Below are 22,521 nucleotides of genomic sequence, written 5' to 3'. Positions count from 1 at the left end.
TATTCGCCGATACAAAATACAACTTCCCAGGACTACGCTTACACTCACCAATCGCTTACATTTTGGACTCCCCCGTGCCGTAAGCACAGATGTCCATTGTCCATTGTAAGTAAAATTCATCTCCAACCAACGGTGCGAAACCCCAATGTCGTTTGTTAAGTTCGAGAAGAAAAAAAAAGAAACAGTCCTATCCAAGCAAGGCCGTAGGTACTTTGAACCCTCGCAATCGTTTCAGATGATTCATAGCAAGTTCGTTCGCCTAAAGTCATCAATGCTTGCAGAATCTTGCTCCATTTTCCTACAACAGCAGTCAACTTCTGAAAGTACTTTCTAGATATACTGAGCTATAAAAAAAACAGATGCGAGTTGCAGGAAGCGGCGGGACTGTGTCGGATTATACAGACTCATATCTAATAAGTAACGTACCATTAAAATGTAAGTAAGTGTATAGCATTTATTCTTAGCGCTTGGCTGACTCCCGCGGGGAGTCACAGTGATATGTATAATACAGAGCGTAGGTCAGTCGTTGCTTACCAGTATGTGCTTACCAGTATCGACTAATTGACCTTAGTTACTTAATTGCCTTGTTTAGTAAACAATCTCAAGTCGCTAAGCGGTATGCATGGTAAAGAAACTAAATTTGCGTGGAATAACTCACCCATTGTGAGCTATATATGATAGATGCTCTCAAGGGGCATAATTTTTCCTCTCATTTGGTTACCTTTCAATTAAATGGTGCAACGTTTACTAAGCTTTGGATGTCAATTAGCTTCATGGTATCTATTGCAGGGTAACTGCTCCGGCAAACCGAAATTGTATATATTTAAACCTGATTCAGAACTCTTTAATAGGGCTATTTGAATCAAAACTGGATGATAACAGGGCTAGTTTTAAGGTAATTGATACCAAAGAACAGCTCCCGAGTTATCTTTCAGATACATGTATAGCCGGGCAGCCTTGCACTCCTTGCAGTCTTACACCTCGAAGATAGTTGATTAATGACCTACAGTAAATAAAGACCTGGTTGATAAAAGTAAAATCTTGTCGGCAAGTTATGGGCCAGGACATTTTCATGAAGGGATACTGTGATGAACAGAGAAACTTAACAGTCCAGTATTCCAAGCACGAAGGCAAGACCTCTTCAATCTAGTGCGATACAGCTCTTAACTAGCGAGGAAACATCGTATTACTAATCTTCTAGCACCAAGGAGACTCCCCAAAGCTTTTAGACGGCTTTATCGGTGCCGATAATTATACTTAACAACTTCCCTGTCCAATGGGTCATATGTGACTCACAAGAGCGTATAGAAATAAGTTCATGAGTCACATGTGACTCATTTCTTTATACTAATTAAAGACGCTTTCTTGGTATGAACGTGTCGTTATATATTTGTGAACTCTATGTGAGCGTATATTGAAAGACCTAAAATTAGGAAAATAAAAGAAAATTTCGAAATTTTTTTTCTGATACCTTTTTCTCATTTTGTTCAATTTTTGTATATATTTCTTACTTCAATTAAACAAAAAAGCACACTAATACACGCTTGTTACATTTATATATCAATTTACCGTTATTGCTATTCGAAAACTTAAATTATTTCTTATGGTCCTATATGTTCACATGTGATCACTGAACGTGGTAAACAAAATTTTTTTTGCTACATTCAGGAGTCACATTTGACTCACAAAATAAAATAGCTAAAATAAGGTAAATATATGTCCAATTATTTATAGAAATAATATTTTATAATATATATTCATATTATTCAATCAAGCAATACAAAAAATAATAGGCGTGGGGCATTCTCAAAGCGCTTTGTATAGGGACAGGGAAGTTGTTAAGATACTAGCCCGACTATCGCGCGATCGATTTGAAATGACCGCGTTCAACCTAGGTCATCCAACTCCACACCCCCCCCCCCCCCCCCCCCTCCCGTTTTAGTTTGTAACTCGCTTACTGCAAGCACTTCAACTACTACCGCTACAACTACTACCTTAATATTTAACTAGAAATATATATATATGCATTTTATCAGTCTTTTGGAATAAGCCTATTCCGGTTCGTTGAACTCACTTCCGTAACATCCCTAAAACAATCTCTGCTTTTTACGTAAATATGTCGCGTGTGCATTATAATTGAATTCATTTATCTTTGCAAAGTACACACGCTTCGTTGCTTATTGTTGTTACATGTTAAATTTTTGATGACAAAAGATTTTTGTGGAATTTCCACAAAATATGTTCAGTCCCACTTTATCACGAACAAAACAGATCGCTCTTTATCCGTCGTTGCTACAAATTAGTAACAAATTCTTGTTTAACAACCAAACGTGGATAGGCAGCCGGACATCAGGAAACTATTCGTGTATGTGCATACTAAGAGTAGATGACACATTCCGGGTTCACAGTTTGCTCAAAATCATTTTACGCCGTAAAATACTTAGAAATATTTAGGGTGCGTTCATGTTGGATTCTCGATGTTGGCTGTAAGTGGCGTCTCCACTTATTGTTCTTGTTGGTGTTGTGCTACCGGGTGTCGTGAGAATTTGCCTTGCTCACGTCGAGGCTTCAAGAAACATCCACACTATTATTAACGAATAGAGCTCTTGTTTCATCCTTTTCCAAAACACTACCAATATCAAGAATGGGTTTCTTCCTGAAGTAGGGGGAAAGGGGCATCGGTGTCAAGGATCTGACATGCTTAGACTTCAAAAATTTCACAGCCCTAGTTTTAAAATCAATTAAGACATTATTTGACTGCACATATCATGCGCTACATGACAACTTGTACATTTCGGAAATTTCTGATTCTGGTTAACCAAAGCCCAGGCGAGCCGATACCGTGCAAATCTTTAAAAAGGCGGCTATAATCTATGTATATAACAAGTAAAGAAAGCTAAGTTCGGGCGCAACCGAACTTTACATACTCAGCTGAGAGCTTTGGAGACAAAATAAGGGAAAATCACCATACAGGAAAATGAACCTAGGGTAACCCTGGAATGTGTTTGTATGACATGGGTAACAAATGGAAGGTATTAAAGAGTATTTTATAAGGGAGTAGGCCATAGTTCTATAGGTGGACGCTTTTTCGAGAAATCGCCAAAAAGGTGGACCAGGGGTTACTATAAAATGTGTTTGTACGATATTGGTATCAAATTAAAGGTATTAATGAGGGTTTTAAAAGGGAGTGGCCCTTAGTAGTATATGTGAAGGCGTTTTCGATATATCGACCAAAATGTGGATCAGGGTGACCCAGAATCACCATATTTCATCCCATTTTTCTTATTTGGTATAGAATTATGGCCTTTTTTAATATACTCTGTGAGCTCTGCTCAGTTGAGTATAAAAATGAATATCCGTTTGTGTGAGGCTTATAGAATCAAAGATGCGCCGATCGATTTTGTACAAACTTTCACATAAGTTGCGTATACCTCGCGCGGTGGTTGCACATTGACGCACAGTGTCTCGAGATATAGGCCAAAACGTGGACCCGGGTACCCCTAGAATGTGTTTATAGAATATGGATATCAAATGAAAGCTGTTGATGAGTGCTTTAGTAGAGGGTAATTTTCATACCCCTAGGTGTCTATGGTCTCGAGGTATAGGCCAAAACGTGGGCCCGTGAACGTCTAGATAGTTTTTACGTTATGGGTACCGAAATGAAGCTGTTCGTGTGTGCTTAGCTCAGAGTAAGTTTTATACCGCTGGGTGAGTACGGTCTCCAGATATAAGCCAAAACGTGGACCCGGATACCCCTAGAATGTGTGTATAATATGGATATCAAATGAAAGCTGTTGCTGAGAGCTTTAAAGTAATTTTCATTGTGAGATTCGATTTAGTCGCATCAACCTAGCAAAACTGATAAATATGCATGCGAAACCGAAATTAACACATGAATTAACAATACCCACATACCTATTTACATACGTCCTTTCGAGTTGCCTGAAATTTGGTATATAAATTTGCATATATTAGTATTTACGATCCTTTTTTCCAGGAAGTAGACAAGTGACGGACTGGAACTGGGTTAAGGACTGGGATTGAGACTCGGAGTGTGGCTGGGACTGGGACTCGGAATGGGACTGGAACGAAATATATACCACCCTCTTTTACTGGCAATAAGGGATGAAGAAGAATGAGAAGAACTTGAGAGTAGAGAAAAGGGAGAAGGAGACTGAGAAAGAGGTAGAATGAGACGAAACTAGAGATAGATGAAGCGAAAAAGATGGAGGGTGGAGTGAATAAAAGGATTAGGATAAATTGAATGGGGGGAGGGCAGAGTTAGACGGAAAAAGTAACATGCATTTGCAAAACAAATTGATGCATGTGGATCACATTGTTGTTGCATTTGCGTTTCTATCGGATCTAGATAACTGTTCATTGGAACGCGAAGTGGGCCTTGTTTCTTTTTCGCTATCACGCTAACCAATAATGGCTATAGATCAATAGATCTTTTGTCAAGGTGCGTCATAGACACGGATAAAAGTCGCCGAGAATGAGAAGTCTGAATCAATGATGACGTCTCACCCCCAAAAAACATCGGGTTCCCGGGTATAGGGGAGACGTAGGTAATGAACATACCCAGCCAAGCATGGTGCTATATCAGCATTCTATAGTCCAGAACCCGTCTGTGGAATTATAAAGTTTTTTATAATCACAGCAACGAGAGTATCAGCCAAATTCACTAATTTACGCAGAGAGGACTTACGAGCGGTCACTGGGTACTATACGGGATGAAAGTTCAAGCACAAGAGATCTAAATAAATATCGCAGTGCATCGGAGCCTTATAATAATAATACCCAGACAATTTCACGAACTGCGTTTTTCTTCACACTGGCGTGCAAAAAATGGACAACTTACTGGAATATGCATTAGATAAAGCTTGGTAAGTCACCTGTTGCATAATATCAGAAGCTTACGAAACGGTTATCGTGAAGCGATTTAAAACAATACTAAGATTCTTAAGGGCATTGACATAGCGTTCATAAAAGAAAAACCGAAAGAAATTACGAGATTCCGCAAAAAAGCCACTTTGTGGAGGCACGTAAAAGTTCAAATGTCTCGTTTATCGATCACAAACGCGAATAACTGTTATTTAAAATACAGTTAACAACATATTTGCAGCTGCTGTATAAAAATAGTCCACGAAAACAAGTTTGCCCACCAAAAAAAGTATGCATAAAACAACAAAAAAAGGATTCGTATGCGATATCAATGAAACCTGAAGAAGACGGATCGCCGCTGATAGTTGTAAATTAAGACAAAAAAGTCAAAGAGACCAAAAAAGGAACTCGAAACGAAACACAACAAATAAAAGCAATTCACGCAGCGTAGTGGTTGAAAAAATGCGCACGTCAATATTCATTGATAGCGTACCAATGAAATTGAGTGCACAAATTGCAACAACAATAACGAAGAAGAAGAAGTTGGAGTCCATAAAATGAAACAATATGGAAGTCTAATTGAGGTTGCAACCGAAATTATATATCTAGTTGTGAACTTGTTGAATTCACAAAGTTCCCACTTCGACAAGCACTTTCTAATGGCCCTCTTACCATGCCCAACATCTAGCTCCTTGGGTGAATATTTATCACGTAAATTAGCTTACAATGTGGGGGATGTTGAGAGAAAGTATCCACTAAAGTCTGCCATATGTGACTGGATGCCCTTGCTGTATTTATGTTGTTGTCGGAATCGGATTCGAAACAAATGAATATTTCTGCCATGGACTAAGAAATGTTCGCTTTGATGTTTAAATTAGATTTATAGACCAGAACTATACACACATAGCTATACTATCAGCTTATGATATGAAAAGATAAATTAAACTCGCACTGGTTGCTAAGAAGTTGATCACAGCTTTGCAGAGACAGTTTTCTCTGGAAGACTTGGTCCAAGGTGCTAGGTTACTTTGGGTTGAGTGGTAGCTACCCCGGTAAGCTATTCTCCCTAGGCCAAAAAATAAGGTTCCTTGCGATACCACAAAATATAACGGTGACGTTGTGTGGTAACGATATAGTTTCGAAGGAGACTGATGTTGACCCTGGATAAGTCCTCCGGAGATCTTAGCCGAAACCGCAATTCAGTCAACTATGAAACGCCTCGATAATTCCACCACACCATTCTTCATGTAGGGGCAGCAAGAAGGCTTTTCCATGGAATTCCATTGAATTGTGAGCCGTCTAAGACCCATCATTATTGACAAATGATCCTTGGTGAGTCAAATAATTTTAACAGCTGCTGCTTTATCTGAAAAAAGTCGAGCCTACTGTTCAAGCCTGATGGGCCTAAGTCACCGTAATCTGATCCCGCTAACGACTTTGGATAAAGTAAACAATTGAAATGAAATTTCCTATATCGACAAACAAAAATCCTACTCTGTAAGCCTCTGTTCAATACCACTCTGATGTACGGCGCCAAAGTCTAGGCGATGACAACAACAAATAAGCTGACCCTTGGATTATTCGATAGAACGGCTTTTGAGAAAATGTATGGACAAAATGGGAACATGGGCGTGCTTATCATCCGATATCCTTCAATAGACATGGCAGTTTATTTGAGGACCTGACGGATCGACCAGTTTAGCCTACTATATGAGGCGATGAACTTTCGAGCAGATATGTTTCAACGCTGATAAGTTGTAATTACTTTGCCCTTCTTCATACCATAACAACAGCTGAAAACCCAGGACCTATTTCGCCATCATCTGTTAACGCTACCTCGCACTTTATATGACATATCACCGATTTCACGCAAATACAGCGCCAGCTGTCGTTGTTCGAAGAACGACCCTTAGTGTTCTAAGCACAGCTCGGTATAGAAATTGTCCATCGGACGACGATTTATTTTCTCATTACAACTTTAGCAGCTGCAACATGTTTAACAACATGTAAGTTACTACACACATAAGCACGTAAGCAAAATTTTGTTAAAGTGCTACAACAAAATTGTGCTAAAATTGCTGCTGGTGTTTTTATACCTTTCATGAACATGAAATGGTATATTAACTTTGGTCCGATGTTTGTAACGTTGAGAAATATAGAAGATAGATGCATCATTAAGTATACCGAATTGATCAGGGCGACGAACTGAGTTGATATAGCCATGTCCGTCTGACCGTCCGTCCGTCCGTCTGTCTCTTTGAACGCAAACTAGTCCCTCAAATTTTGAGGTATCTCAATGAAATTTGGCACAAGGATGTATTTTTGTATTATATTGGACATTTGTCGGATCCGGTAGGATCGGACCACTATAACATATATCTCCCATACAACCGATAGTTCAGATAAGACGATTTTGGTCATTCCTGCCGCAATTTAGTAAGTATAAACGTGAAACTCGATTATATATATCCTAATATATCATAGAAGATTTTCTGAAAAAATCACTTTGATCGGAGCTATATATAGTATATATCCCATACAACCGATCGTTCAGATAGAAATATTTCATAAAAGACAGTCCCGTCCTTACTTGTTTTGATTTGTTGTTGTGTTTTATGTTTTAAAGTGGATACGAACTGTCCGGTTTATGCGCATGAGCAGCGTCACTTTCTGTAGGATGAATGAATTGATGCGTCGAAATCAGCTGTGTTTCACAAAACAACGCTCAATTTTTCACGCCTGCAACAACAACAACAACAACAACAAATGAAGTGGCATGCAAAAAATTGTATACAGATATGTATGTACGTCCAGGTGAAAATAAATTAAAAGAAAAATTGTTTAAAAGTTAATGACGAAATATTTTTCTTATTCTGAAAGCTGTGCGAGACCGATATCGTTTCACTTGCTGCTTGCCTACTCGGTCATTATCTTTTGTGGTTCGGAAGTTGTCGGTACAATTATCATACTCCGTTTGGTTTTGGCTTTCCGTTTTTCTAAACGATATATCTACATGAATTTTCTGCGCGCCAATTTTTAAATCATATTTTATACCCAGTAGTGCAACCGTTATATTTTTGTTTTTAAGGACATAAAAGGAATTGAGATATGACACAATTCGGGTCTTGTGCTTTCAAGGTCAAGGTTCCAGGTATTAGGGGCGGCAAAGCTGCAAGATCACAAGGCAGCAATTAAGCTAGGCCCTAGAAAGCTTTAAGTATTAGCCCAGAAGACGGAGTTATTCGATGGCATACGTCTTGGCGCTTTATTGGGGTGTTTTCGTTTGGTCGAAAAACCAATTCTTGTAACACTATGGACACATACATCTTATGTGAGGTCTTTATTGGCCGACCAGTTCAACCCAAACTAACCAATTTGACCAGAATGGAACACAGGATCCAACGTTATGCAGGGATGCAAGGATAGCACTAAGTAGGGAACGACACCAGATACATATTCATATTCGAAGTTCCACCAGATACATATACATATGTATATGTAACTATATGTTAGTTTGCATAGATATAGGGCGTTCGGTGTCTGCTAATTTGTTCATCTTGTCTGTCGTTTCGGTATCGGTGTTTTTGTTGTACGCTTGGTTTGGTTTAAATTCAATTCCTTCCATGGCCAAAGAAAAAAAACTAAAACAAATGCATGCACAATTCATGTACATTATACCCATCACAAATGGTGTATGCAATTGTAATAATAAGGAATACTACATGGACTCAAGCGCAACATCTATATACATCTTATAAAATAAAGTCGGTAGATCTCGATATAATGCGATAACTCGGCACAAAAAGCTCTGATTTGAAAACGAGTTTTGCACTTTAAAGCTTAACTATGTGAGGTGGTTAACTTCGATATAATAGCCGTGCTTTTTTTACACGCGTATACGTTTACTTTTGCGCGTAAAAAAACGCCTATCCTCGCCTATATAATGCTTAGTAGACCCATCTAGCGGCACTGGTTAAATAACTAGCTACAGAACAGGGTGTACCTAAAATCGGAGACACAAATCTCTGGTGGCCATAATGTATAACATATAGCTGAATCAGTTGCGATGAATAGTGGACACGCATAGAATACATAGAATTAGTGTAGAGGGTGAAACATATACACATATTTCAGTTACATCTGAGTATAATGCGTATTGAAATATAGTAGTACAAATATTATGCGCAGCAATTTCAGTGGTGTATTTAAAGTTTGACACTTAGCAGTCCATATAAAGTATAAGTGGAAACGTCTATAGATGTAAAAAAAAACACAGCTAATGTGATGGAATTTATAAGAGCGCAAGTTGTTAAATATTGAAAAAATCATAAAATTTTAGTTTACACAGCAACAACGCCTCACTCGATTGAAATATTTCTTACTTGCAATTAAACTTTGAAATATTTTCTTTCGTTCTTCTTAAAAAACAAGATGTTAAAAAAAGCTGTTTTTCCGTGTGTTCGCTATCAAACATGCATTCAGCGAGAGCATTCCACTACGTCAGATGTTGAGCTATGTAGATCAAATCGTGAAAAAGCCAGCTAGCGAAAGCATGCCTACCTATGTATGGATTCAGTCTTGGCTCACGCAGCAAGGATTACAGCTCGTGGAGCAAAACACATAGGTAGTGCTCATATGAAGTAGGGAAAAAGTAGTGCAAGTGATATTGACACGCTCCCAGTAGTAAAATATCTCGGGATTATGGAAGCCAGGAGGCTATCATCAAAAACCAACCTAGAGTAAGTGTGAAAATGAAAAGGTATCAAAAAAAGTATCATCTAAACAAATAAGATGCGATGACAAAGACAAGACGAAAAGACTAGTATCGTTCTCATGACGAAGTGGATTTCTACCTAAACCGGCTCTCAACTGGGCATGGATGTTTTAAGGAATACCTTCACAGCTTCAAACACGAAGAAAATAGCATATGCGACCACTGCGGAGACGAAACAATAGAGGATGTACACTACAAATTTTTGAATGCCGGATGTTGTAAAGCTTTAGATGTAAACTACCCAGCATATTTAAGAAGGACGTTTACGAAGGCAATCATGTGTATGCTCCAAAGTATCGAAAAATGGACGGAAGCGTGCAATGTCACCTTGGACACAATGAGATGATTAAGAAGCTTGGAAAGGCTATGCTGCAGTTGCACTCCAAATACATATGATGGTTTAGAATTTATCAGTATCTTGTTCATTTCCCGAAAAAACTTATCAGGAACATTCACTGGATGTCTACGCAGCTATTTTGTGAATTTTAAGAAATTCGGTTGAGTTATCTTAAAATAAGGCCCTTTTTTGGGATAATTTTAATGACCGCCTGCCATGCTAATATATAGCGCTGCACCTCGGAGAAACTTGGACTTTAAGCATGTTGCTATCAATTCAGTTAAATCAGACGTCGATTTTGTTTCTAAGAAATTGGACCGACACCTATCACAGCAGCATCCGTATGGTCCAACCCCTGTTGAAACTGAAAATTTCCTTACTCCCGTTATAAGAGTGGTCGTGCATGTTGAATTGAGCGAGGCATTTATCACACAAAATTATGGCTGCGTTGTTTGGGAGGTTGGAAAGGATATCTTTCCAAGCCACACGCCCAAAATCAACATTAATGCTTAGTAAAATCCTGACACAAGCAACGGATAGGTTTGTGCGTTTAAAAATTTTGATCTACGTGTGCTTGAAATAAGAAGATTTCTTGCTGGATCCCCTGTCAGACCCCTCAACGTTAATAGGAAGAACTGTTTGTTTTGTGTTAATGTGCGCTTCATTCGATTGAAGCGTCCTTCAAAAGAGATATTACTATCGAAGTGAAAAGGAGTTTGGTTATATATCAAAGTGCAATGCTTTATAAATGCATAAGTCCCTTAAAACTTTTAAATTCTATTACGTTAACGGTTTTTTCATTGAACAGCGATCGGAAGTACTATGAAAACGTTACACTCCTTACATTGTATGTATGGGAGGACTCCAATTGTAAGGTTTATTATAATGCGACGTAAGTTTTACGGGCGTAGTGTATACAATTTTTTGTAGGTAGAGGGATTTAGCGGCATTGCCGTCTGCTGTTGTTCCGCCACTAAACGAATTACGTACATTCATATATATGTATATGTACGTATGTATGAAGGTGTGTATGTGTTTGCATACGGGGTTTAATTGTTTGTTTGCAACTTGTGAACATCTGCTCATTGGTTTGCTCAACAGTTGTTGTTTTATGAGCATTATTTTTATTCCTTTTCGCCGTTTCGGTTTTCCTGTTATTATTACTGGCTTTATTGTTAACTTTGTATTGTTTTATTGTTGCTTTTGTTTTTGTATTTGTTTTAATTTTCGTTATTATTATATGTAGTTGCAAGTTATTTGTGTTGTTATTTATTTTATTGCAGTCTTCTTCTTCACTGGTCGAATTTTTTCATCTATATATGTAGAATATTACCTATGTATGTATGTATATATATTAACCTGAGTCGATTTGTATGGACGAAAGTTAACCGATGTCACACCATCGATTTTTCGATAGGATTTGGGTTCAGGAAAAAAAATTCCCTACGCATACTAAAAAAAATGGCTAAAGTGTAAATTTTTCGATCAAAACCAAAAAAATTTTTCTTTTTTTTTTTTCAAAAAACTGTTGTAAAAACGTTGGCGATAACAGTTTTTTGAAACAAAAAAAAACAAAAATATTTTTTGGGTTTTGGTGACCCTGTCGCCATTTTGTTTTCGCAGGCTCGAAAATTATTTTTTTGGGTATGCGTAGTGAAACTTTTTTCCTGAGCCCAAATCCTATCGAAAAATCGATGACGCGATATCGGTTAATAAATCGACCCAATCTAATAAACATACATACCTGTTATCATACCTACATATATTAGCAAACAGAAAAATAGCAGGGTAATTTTTATCAACATATCCTTAAGTAAGTTCCTTTTTTCGATATTTTAAGTAAAACCTTCCATGAAGATTGTTACTGAAACTATAGCAAAAACGTTTTCGATTTCTGGTTTTCCATGTTTTAGTAGTCCTACCCACGCCCTTGAAGCTACGCGCCAGGTAACTGAATCCCGTCCGGACTTATTGGTTTCAATTGTTTAGCTTGTTTGATGGCTTCTTCAAGCTATTTAGCGGTAATAGTACTGGGAGAAGCGCTGTGCTTATGTTTGTGTGGACGTCTATTTCCCTGCCGTCTAGTTTTGTCAACCGAGGAATACATTACATGTTGCTTGCAGAAAGGGCTCGCGCATTTGATGTGAAGAACCTTTTTATCGCTCCAACGAGAGGAATACAGCAGGTAGTCCGATGCTAGGGTTAGTATCGGCTGCCAGCATACATAGTTAATGAGTCCTTCGCTGACTTTTGAAATTTCGCACTAGCTATAAAGCAATGTCCTTCCACAAGCATGAAGACTTCTTCGTTCACATTGCAGAACGTCCTGTCATATACTTGTTCTGCTAACATCACCCTTTGTTATATGCTGTATGTTGGAGTCCTACAGTTCGTCATGGGCATTTAAAATGCCTAAAACTTTGCGATTATCCGCAGTGAGTAGAGCACAAATGTCAGGGCAGTAGCCACTTGATCAGCAGGTGACAGAGGGGATGTAGATGCTTATGATTTCAAGATTTGCATTGCCTGAAGGGACGCTTAGCAGCACTGCCAACAAAAGCACCATTCGGATAAGTACCGTTGCTGAGTCCACAACATCTAGGAAAGTAGTATTGTCCGAGACAGGAACTGCACTGGGCAGATGAAGCAAACGTATATATTCTGTGTTAGCAAATGGTACACATAGTGACAGGGTCTAGGAATCTATTTCGGTGCCCCTCTAGTGTACAGCTACCGGAAGAGGAGGGGAAGAAATTCATAGGGGCTGGTGAGCGACGTAAGCTTCGTAGATAGGTTGAGCTGGAAGCGGGGTCGACAGATACTGGGATCAAGCTCAGAAACCACGTTTGATGCAACCGTCCCCTGCACGTGAGAAGAGTGTGACCGTCCATAGTTTACTATTTTCTGACAAACGCAGCAAAAGCACCGCTCTTCTGCTGCGGTATTCGCAAATAATCCTTCGTCTGGAGTATTCGCCAAGGGTATGGGTTCTTCTACCCTTCCGGCCATATACCTCCCCAGTTTCGGCTCAGTAACTGTTCTCTGCTGTTCTTTGAAGTCTTCGCAACCAAGAAAAATTGCAAAGTTAGTCGTAAATATAGAAACGATTAGATTTCAAAAGTTGTCTGCTTACGCCTCACGCTTAGGCCATGTTTTGCGAATGAAAGATGATGCTCCGACCAGGAAAGTGTTTCTATCGGAATCCGCCTATGGAAGCAGAGGTAGAGGGCGGCCCCCACTCCGTTGGAAGGACTAGGTGGAAAACGATTTAAACTCCCTTTATGTGACCAATTGACGCCGGTTGGCGGAGCGAAGGAGCGACTGGCGCGCCTTGATGGACGGCCGTAACAGCTTAGACGGTTAAGCGCCAATTAAGTAAGTAAGTAAGAATCAACCTTCAAATTCTTATAGTATGGCTTCAATTACAAAACTCATGAAAGTTTTTTCTTAAAATATCGAAAATAAAAAAAAGATGAATTTAATTTATAGATTTTGCTAAATATTGTTACTGCCATATTTCTAGTAGCCACTGTACATATCTATTATCATACTTATGCATATAAGAGCATATGTCAATGTATGTGAATATATATTTGTAGGGCCTGTTTTAGGAAGTTCTATTTCCCGGTAGCGATTACTTAATTAATTGGAGCTTAACCATTTAAACGAGTGTGACCGTCCAACAAGGCGCGCCAATTGCTTCTTCTTTGGGTAAACTGGCGCCAATTGGTCACACCAAGGGAATTTAAATCGTTTTCCAACTGGTCCTTTCAGCGGAGTGGGGCCGCACTCTTCTTTTGCTACCCTTGGCGGGTTCCGTTAAAAAACTTTCTTAGACGGAGCATCCTCTTTTATTCGCATAACAAGGCCTAGCCAGCGTAGCCGCTGCGCATCAATTCGCTGAACGATATTCATGTCTGCGTAAAACTGGCACAGCTCACCACTAAATCGTCTTCGGTACTCGCCGTCTCAAGCGATTAGCTTGCTAAAAGTTGGTCAGTTTTGAACTATAGTAAATTTGTTCGGGTCTGAAGTCCGTCGTTTGAATCGAAAACAAATTCTCTTTCAAATTATAATACTTGTATAATGTTGTTTAATCGTATACTATCAATTTTTCTATAGACTCCGAATTGGGGTCTTTTCTAAATTAAAATAAAGATATAACCTTCTAAGTTGCAGCCCAATCCTAGCAAAATTTAAGCTCTCACCAAGAGACTCTCCTAAGATGTATATATGCTCGGACGTGATGTAACAGAGATTACCCTTTATAACATCTCATAAAAGTTTCCGGATTATTCACTGGTTGCCATGGGAAACTCTTAAAATTGATATAAAAACAAACGACTTCCCTTTCTTGTATTAAACAAATGAAAATAACTATTTAATGCTTTCCACCTACCTTCTTCTCAGTGAGCTTCTCACAGCGTCGCTGCTTACAAATCTGATGACTCTTATCATTACGACATGGTGCACATTCGCCGCAATTATCCTTACGCTGACAGCCGATGCATTCGCCGCAGCGTTTCCGTTTTTTCTTCGACTGAAAGACAGAAGTCTAAACTTAGGTGTAAAGCAAACAAAAGTTCCAGTATTGAATGTTCGCAAGCGAACAATATTCATACCTGTTTCTCGCTGTTGGTGTCGTTGCTATCGCCCATGCCTAATGCACTCATTGGACTCTTGAAATTAGCTGTACTCGAAACCGCATCTACTTGTCCGGGATTGCTAGGATCCACATCCATAGCACTTGCTTCGGATTCAGCACTGGATTCCAGCGAATTCGCACGATTTTTTCGTCGTTCTTTCTTACGCGCATCCACCCGTGCAATCGGTGAATTCATAACTTTTTCCACTTTCATTCGTGTGGTCGTCGTAGGTGTATGCGGTTGTGTTGTATGCGGTGTGTGCGGTCCACCTGCGCCCATACCTGTACCGCTGGAGCTAGCAGAATGCGTAGAATGTGGCGTATGATAGGCGGAGGCACCGTTTGATGTGTCCATCATGGTGACACCACCAACACTACCATCTACATACGAAGGCGTGGTTGGTGTATGCATACCCATTGGTGTGACATTGGTATTAGCTGTATTAATGGTTGGGCCGGAACCTAGTGTGAGACCGGCGGTACCATCATTGAGATCAAATGTTTCTGTAGCTTCCTTCTTGACGCCTAAACTCGCACCAAGTCCACCTAATCCACCACCTACACTTCCTAGTGTATGTTGTTGTGTGCTTGAAATTGTGCCAATAGCACTAGGTGGTAGCGGTGGGGGTGTGGCATAGGTAGGTGTAATCGACGGATACAAAGGCAAATGATGGCGTCCATCGTCATAAACGCTCATACCCGCGCTATTAGTGGGTACAATAGGTCCATAGTTGGCGTTACTGCGATGATGATATCCATGTCCACCCAAATGATGAAAAGCATTTGGCGGTACAGGTGCTGTTGGTGGTGCTACAGCAAGTGGTTGTGCAAACGAGGAAGCGCTTGAGGGCGGTGTTATGCTAGCTTGCAAGCTATTTAATTGGGCTAGCGGTGAACCAACACTTACCATACCCGGTGAGCTGACCGAAATGCTGGCCGGTGACATAGCGACCGTTTGTAATGAGGACATCGATGGTGGCAAGACTGCTGTAGGCATTGATGTAATGCCATCCGGCATGAGCGGATCATTGTAGCCAATGAATTGACTTTGAAACGAAGGCAACTTGGAAAAGGGTTCGAAACCGCTGATGCCACCAAGATTGCTATTGCCTGTAAGACTTCCACCAATGCCATTTCCGCTACCATTGCCAATGCCGGTACCCTTCAATGTATTGCTTGGATTATGTGTATGATGGTCCTTGGTCTCCATTTCCCAAGGACGAGTATAGTTATTGTTGCTATTTGTATTTGTAGTTGCGTTATTGTTGCTATTATTACTGTTGTTGCTGCCGCTGCCAGCGTTAGTGTTGCCGTTCGACTGTGAACTTAGAGGCGAGTGCTGCTGTTGTTGCTGCTGCTGCTCTTGTTGTTCTTCTTCATTATTGCTATTACTGTTGTTGTTGTTGCTGTGATTTCTTCTGCTGGCGGTGGCATTGCTGGTTGTGGTAGTGGCGGATTGTTGCTGCTGTAAATGCTGTTGAGTATTGGGACGAGTAGACGCAGACTGAGTAGTTGGCTGTTGTTGTTGTGGTTGGCTTGATTGTAACTGTTGCTGTCGTGCATAATATTCCCAATGTTGTTGTTGTTCAGCAACAAATTGTTGTTGTTGCTGTTGTTGCGCTTGCGCCTGCTGCTGTTGCTGCGTATAGTGATGATGATATAAGTATTGTTGTTGTTGCACTTGCTGTTGTTGGTATTGTTGGTGTGGTAAATATGCGTGTGCTGCTACGTAATGTTGTGGCAGTCCGTGACTTAGTTGACCCAACTGTGTAGCCGATAACGCAGCAACTGCTGTCGGTGTATTTGTTGCTGTTTGTGTTGCTGCTGACGTGTCTAATGTGCCGCCGCTGGTCTGCGCAATTATTGAAGAAGCCATTTAAGCTCACCTAGCGGCATGGCGAGAGCCGTATTTGCTGCGTTAGGCGGCGGCTGCGTATGAGAGATAAGAACGGGGGTAGCCAGCTGCGGCGAATTTAACGATCAAGCGCGCAAAAGTTTGGACGTATTTTGCCGTTACGACTCAAACGAGTGAAAGTAGTATTACGCGAGCGATTACGTACCAACGAATTTAATTTTTAACCGTTGCGGGCTTAGAGCTTTCGCACTTTCAGCCTTCATGTGCCACAATCGGTGTGTTTACAGATTTTTGCACGCCAATCACCAAAGCTTTCGCTTTTTTGCATTTGGAGCTTTTGAATTTCACATGATACTTCACGAGTGTCGAATTATAAGGTCTATGTTAATTTGAATTTATATTTATTTTACTAAACTTTTGCTTTAAAATTCAAGTTAGATATAGCTTTTTTTTGAAATTAAATTATTTTTAAAGTCGTTTTTTTATTTACTTAACCTTTACATTTTCGAGTTTCACACTCAGAGCTTTCACGCTTTAAAATTCAAATTCATAGCTTTCGTTTATATTTCGTATCTTTGTTTATTATAAAAAGCAACTTTTTCGCAAAAACTACTTCAGTTTTCATTTTTCACACTTATAGCTTTTAAGTTGAGTAAATAACTTTTTTGTTTTAAAATTTGAGCTTTTCTCTTCCAGCTTTATGCTTTCAGGCTATCGGACTTAAGTGAGCAGCTTTCTTTGTTTTTAAAAAATTTTTTCGTTTTTTTATTAACTTTTTTTTGTGCTTTGTGTTTTCATTTTGTAAATTTTTCGCAAAACTTTTTCTTTAGTGAATATGGTTTGTAATTGCATAGGGAAATTTTTTGTTTGTGTTTTGAATTTGTTTTTGCTATTCGCTTTTGTACACTTGAAATTTCATTTTGAGGTAGTTTATCCTTTTTATGTAATAAAATTTCTTAATATTTGTGTTCTGAATTTTTTTTTTTTTACTTTTTTTGAGGAAAAAATTCGTTTTTGAACTTTGCTGCAGTTTTATTTTATTTTTATAATTTTTTTTTTCTAAAGAATTTGAACTTTAACTCACTGGTTGGGCTTACGTTTGTGGGTGTTTGTTTATATTGGCCTGTTTTTATTTCAACTATTTTGTTTTTATTTAAATTTTAAGATTTTATTTGTATTTTTTTATTTTGTAGCACTCACATGGCATATGATTTTTTTCGAACTCATGCGAAAAGAAAATTTTTTATTGTATAATTTTTATTTACTGCATAAAATTTTTAAACTTTTTGACATTGTTTTGATGTTGTATTATTAATTTTTACAACTTGTTTTCGTTATTGAATAAATGTGCTTAAATTTGTATTGATATTTCCACTATATTGATATAATGACATATTTGTTTGTATGTATATTGTTGTTGTTTACATTTTTTTAGGTGCGAAAATTCGAAATTTGTTATTTTGTAATTGTTTTTTTTTTTTATGTATAATGCAATTTACGCAGTTATTTTCGCCCGCTTTTGTACTTTGAAGATTTGTAAGATATTTTTATATATTGTTTTAAGATTATTGATTTATTTATATTTTGTGTTTGCACAATTTTTTAGTTATTTATCTAAAAAATTTAATTGAATTGTTTTGTATGCTGGTATATTTGTATTAATATTTTATTTTTTTTTTTTAATATTTTTATTAAAGTTGGAATATGCTTATTTAAAAACTGCTATTGCTATTTAAAATTTGTATTGTTATTTGTAGATATTTGTATTTGTGTAATGCTTACAAGTTTGCTATTTGCGCCTGCTTCCTCAATTTTTGTTTTTATTTCACAACAAAATTTTGATTTTTTTTTTAACTTTTTTCACTTGCGATGTTTTGACGTTTTTAAAAAACTTGTATTTTTTATTTCTGACGTTAAAACTAGGTTAATTTAGCTCTTTAGTTATTATTTGGTTATTTCTCAGACTTTTCAAAATTTTGTAAATTTGTTTTCGTTAAATTTTACTATTAACAAATTGTTGCTTTTATTATTATTTATAATAATCTTGTAAATTACTACATAAGTATGCATTAATTTTTTGTTTAATATTTTAATTAAAATTTTTGTTTAAATTTTTTCTATTGCGTTGCGAAATTTGTTGTGTGACTTTGTACTTTTTGGTTAGATTTGCTTGTCGTTTTGCAGCTTTCTTTGCTCTTTTTTTTTTTTTTGGTGAGATTATTAAAAATATTTGTAAAATTCAACTGGTTTCGAAAATTTGTTTGCTATTTTGCTAAGATTTGTTGTTTCTATGATTCTATGTTTACTGCTAATGGATTTAATTCTTATAACTATGCCATATATTGTAGTTATTTCTGATTTTGTTTTTTTTTTTGTTTTTATTGTTTTTAGTTGTAATTGCTTAAAATTGTTCTAAAAAATGTTTTTTGTCTCCAACTGGTTTGTTTGTTTTGCTTTTAATTGCTGTTAATACATTAAACTATGTTCTACTTATCATTTATTTTTTAACAATTTTATAATTGTTAAATTTATATTCTGATTATGCTATTTTTACTTATTCGTGTTTATAAAGTATAATTAGTTTTATAATATTTGTGTATTTTGTTTAAGTTGTTTTGTTATATTTGGTTGAACTTATGGTATTTTTTTGCTTCCGTTAGAATTTGAATAAATAATAATAAACGTTTAAATGACTAAAGTGGTTTTGGTTGCTTTTGATTGTTTTCTCGAACTGTTAAATTAGGGCATTTGTAGGCATTTTCATCGACGCTCTGATTCTGCAATTAAAATAGAAATAAAATTGTGATTAGTTTTAGGGTTGTTTAATAATGTGTACAAGCATTTCTTTGAAACAATGTTTAAAACAGTTACTTTAAATCCGCTTCTTTTGATGCTTCTTAAACAACTTTTACTCCTTATGTGGTAAATCTTTTAAATAACCAAATACCATTAAAACTCTATACTATACGATTAGCTATTTATACTATATATACTATATACTATACGAGCAGCTTTAGCTATCGGTATAAGAAAAGCGCTCGATACTGCATCAAATGTAAAACTTTAGTATTAATTTAAAGAATCTTTCTAAACCAAAAGCAATTTCACTGAAGTACTGATTCTTAAAATAGCGACACCTAGTTAGTGCTAGTTCTCATTGCCCAATACTTTCTAATACATATTATTATTTCGAACTATGTATTCTGCCATCATCACAATTTCAATCCGTATACAACCCGATTGTCAGCAGCAAGAATAGAAAAAAAGGAAATTTAGTTGAAATTAATGTAAATATTAATCGAAGCAGGTTGATGGCACTATATCATAGAGATACACTAAATAACGAGCCCTAACAGCATCTTTAGTGTAACAAAGAAAACCAAAGTTTTAAAGGAGAAGGTTTTCTAAGGGAGAACTTTGTACCATGTGACCAAGATTAAAATTCCAAGAAAAAAGTTGGAATTATCTCACTATGACGTGGCATTTTACTTAAACACCTTCACCTCCGAGAAGCTACAAGCTTGAAACTTGGAATATAGTTCAGAACCAAGCAAGGACCAAGATATTCAAAAAAATTCGTAATTGTGCTCCGTTTAGGCTCATATTTGGAACACATATTACATACATAACTAGCAAGCGACATATGAAAAAAATCGCCCCCAGGTGGCGCACGGATCGAGATTTAAAAAAAAATTTTATTTGTGGTCCGCTTTGGCTCATATTTGGAACACATATTACATACAGGAATAGTAATCGCTTTGTGAAAAAAAACTTCCGCTAGGTGTCGCAAGGATCGAGCTATTAAAAAACCGTATCTGTGGTCCGTTTGACTCATATTTGGAACACATATTACATACAGAAATAGAAGTCGCCTTATGAAAAAACACTCTCGCTAGGTTCGGCAAGGATCGAGATAATAAAAATACTCGTATTTGTGGCCCGATTTGGCTCATATTTGGATCAAATACTACATACAGTACGGTAGAGGTGACATCAAAATACCTTGGAGTTCAAGGAGGGACAAGCACACGTGGCGCTGAGTCGAGGAAAGTCTTTTGAAGGATTATGTATTGAGGACTTAGATTGTAAAAAATTGTCCTTGTAATAATGAGTCACTAAAAGAACTAAATAGAATGAGAAATAATAGGTCAATTAAATAAAGACTAAAGACTTGAAAATATAATAAATAAATACAATTTTTTAATTAAACGGTTTTATTGTAAATAATACTTAGTTAGGTTCAAGGTACTAGTCATCACACTCCTCATCAATCTAGGGCGTTGATTAGACAATTAAATAAAAACGTTGGACGTGTCAAGTTTCTATTGATAGTCATAAGTAAGACCAATTGAACCTTAATCAGGTTATGCTACGCCTCACATTTTTAGAAATTTCACGCGCTCAATGCTCAATGATAAAACTGAGTTTAGAACAAAAGACTGGTTAAAAAGCATAACGGTATTTTGATCGCTCTTAGGCGTACTATCGTATCACGATAAGAAAACGTAATGAACTCCCCAAGATATAGTTTTTGTGCAGTTTTATTCATTGGATCCAAATTTAAATTTTACAAATTTATTTTTTTCTGTGGTACTTCGTGTTTTGAGCTGCACCTAGAATTTGGCATAATATCTACTACTAACTTGGTGGTTACTTTTGCCTCTATCATTTTATGACCTTTAAAAAACAGGTCAATAAAACCGACAACGAATACACACAACAGTCAAGAGCAGTGAAATAACTTCTGAAAATACAAAAAAGCATGTGAAAATGCAATGGTAGGCGCTCTGGCAAAAGCGACAAAAAAACTATAAAACAAAAACAAAACAACACTTAGTAAAGCGTAGCGCGCAAAAAAACGTTGTACACCTGTGCTCTTATTTAAAGACGTGCAACATTCGAAAGGAAGTAACAACTCTAACAAAACGTCACATAAATACGCTCGCAAGTAAACATCTGCGTATGTATGTAGGATTTGCGTGTGTAAGTATTTGTTTGTAGTGAGTTTTTTTTTTTGTCATTTGAACATTTTTTTTGGTATACAAAGGAAGGTATGAATGTATTTAGGTACCTCTTAGCATTCGCAGGCAATTTCAACGCGCCAATGAGTCCAACAACAAATCGTGTTACCGTAAAACGATGACATATCCTGTTGCCGTCTTTTAGCCTGAAATACCTTTAGCAATACGTACAACTAATGCTGAGGTGATTCATGTAAAAACAGCAGGGCAAATTGTAATTATGTGTTGAATTTTTCGCATACATAGTTTTTTAAATTCTTCAATAAGTAAAATATGTACGGGGAATGGAGAAATTGTGCAAAAGGAAACAAACAAAACAAGAATTTTGCATTAAATGTGCGCTATGTCCAGGCTGTGATAAAGAATTGCTATTTCAAACAGACAGTTTGGAAATTGTTATAAGACTGAACAGAAAATTACGGACGGTTGGCGCAAGGGTGCTCAAATGGCGGACGAGGCGATACATGTGTACACAGATGGTTCCAAAGTAATTGAAGGAGTAGGGTCTGCGGTATACTGTGCTGATCCGGAAATAAACAGATCCGCAGGCTGCCGGATTAATGTAGCGTTTTCCAAGCGGAAATAGTAGCCGCAACCAAAGCAGTAGCAACCCTGGAAGAAAATAGCCCCAGCTGCAATCATGCTAACTTTTATATTGCCAGTCAAACAGCAATTAAGGCAACAATCTTGCATAAAACGGCATCTAAATGCGTGCTAGAGTGTAAGCAGTCCCTGGAGAAAAGCGGAACAGGGAGAAGCATACATCTATATTGGTTCCCAGGGCATATAGGAATAGATGGGAATGAAAAAGCGGATGAACTAGCTAAAAAGGGCGCATCCCTTGACGCTTGCTCCGTAAACGTCCCAATGAGACTGGGCGAGATGTGCACATAATCGACCAAGCAGGAAAGGCGTGGGTTCACGCGCGGGGCTGTAAAGTGTCGAAGTTTATATGTAGGTCTTACAACCTTAGACTAACAAAGTTGTTTCTATCATTAAAAAGAG

At 37.5% G+C, this 22,521-nt stretch overlaps 1 protein-coding gene across 4 annotated transcripts in view; it reads right to left on the bottom strand.

Annotated features, from left to right (window-relative positions):
* The window catches only part of Tet (Ten-Eleven Translocation (TET) family protein), an 841,485-nt gene that overhangs the window by 769,383 nt on the left and 49,581 nt on the right, over nucleotides 1-22,521 (bottom strand). For 3 of the 4 annotated variants that reach the window (XM_067789120.1, XM_067789122.1, XM_067789123.1), the window contains exons 2-3: nucleotides 14,618-19,272; nucleotides 14,395-14,550 (exon numbers count right to left, since the gene is read on the bottom strand). In XM_067789120.1, the coding sequence (XP_067645221.1) occupies nucleotides 14,395-14,550; nucleotides 14,618-16,516 (2,055 nt within the window). In that variant the 5' untranslated portion in view covers nucleotides 16,517-19,272. The remainder of the gene's footprint in view (nucleotides 1-14,394; nucleotides 14,551-14,617; nucleotides 19,273-22,521) is intronic. The other variant, XM_067789121.1, reaches the window with a different exon arrangement.

The sequence above is a fragment of the Eurosta solidaginis genome, chromosome 5, assembly GCF_040869045.1.
Source record: "Eurosta solidaginis isolate ZX-2024a chromosome 5, ASM4086904v1, whole genome shotgun sequence".
In the NCBI taxonomy this organism is placed as follows: domain Eukaryota; kingdom Metazoa; phylum Arthropoda; class Insecta; order Diptera; family Tephritidae; genus Eurosta; species Eurosta solidaginis.
This window is presented reverse-complemented; position numbering and strand designations above follow the sequence as displayed.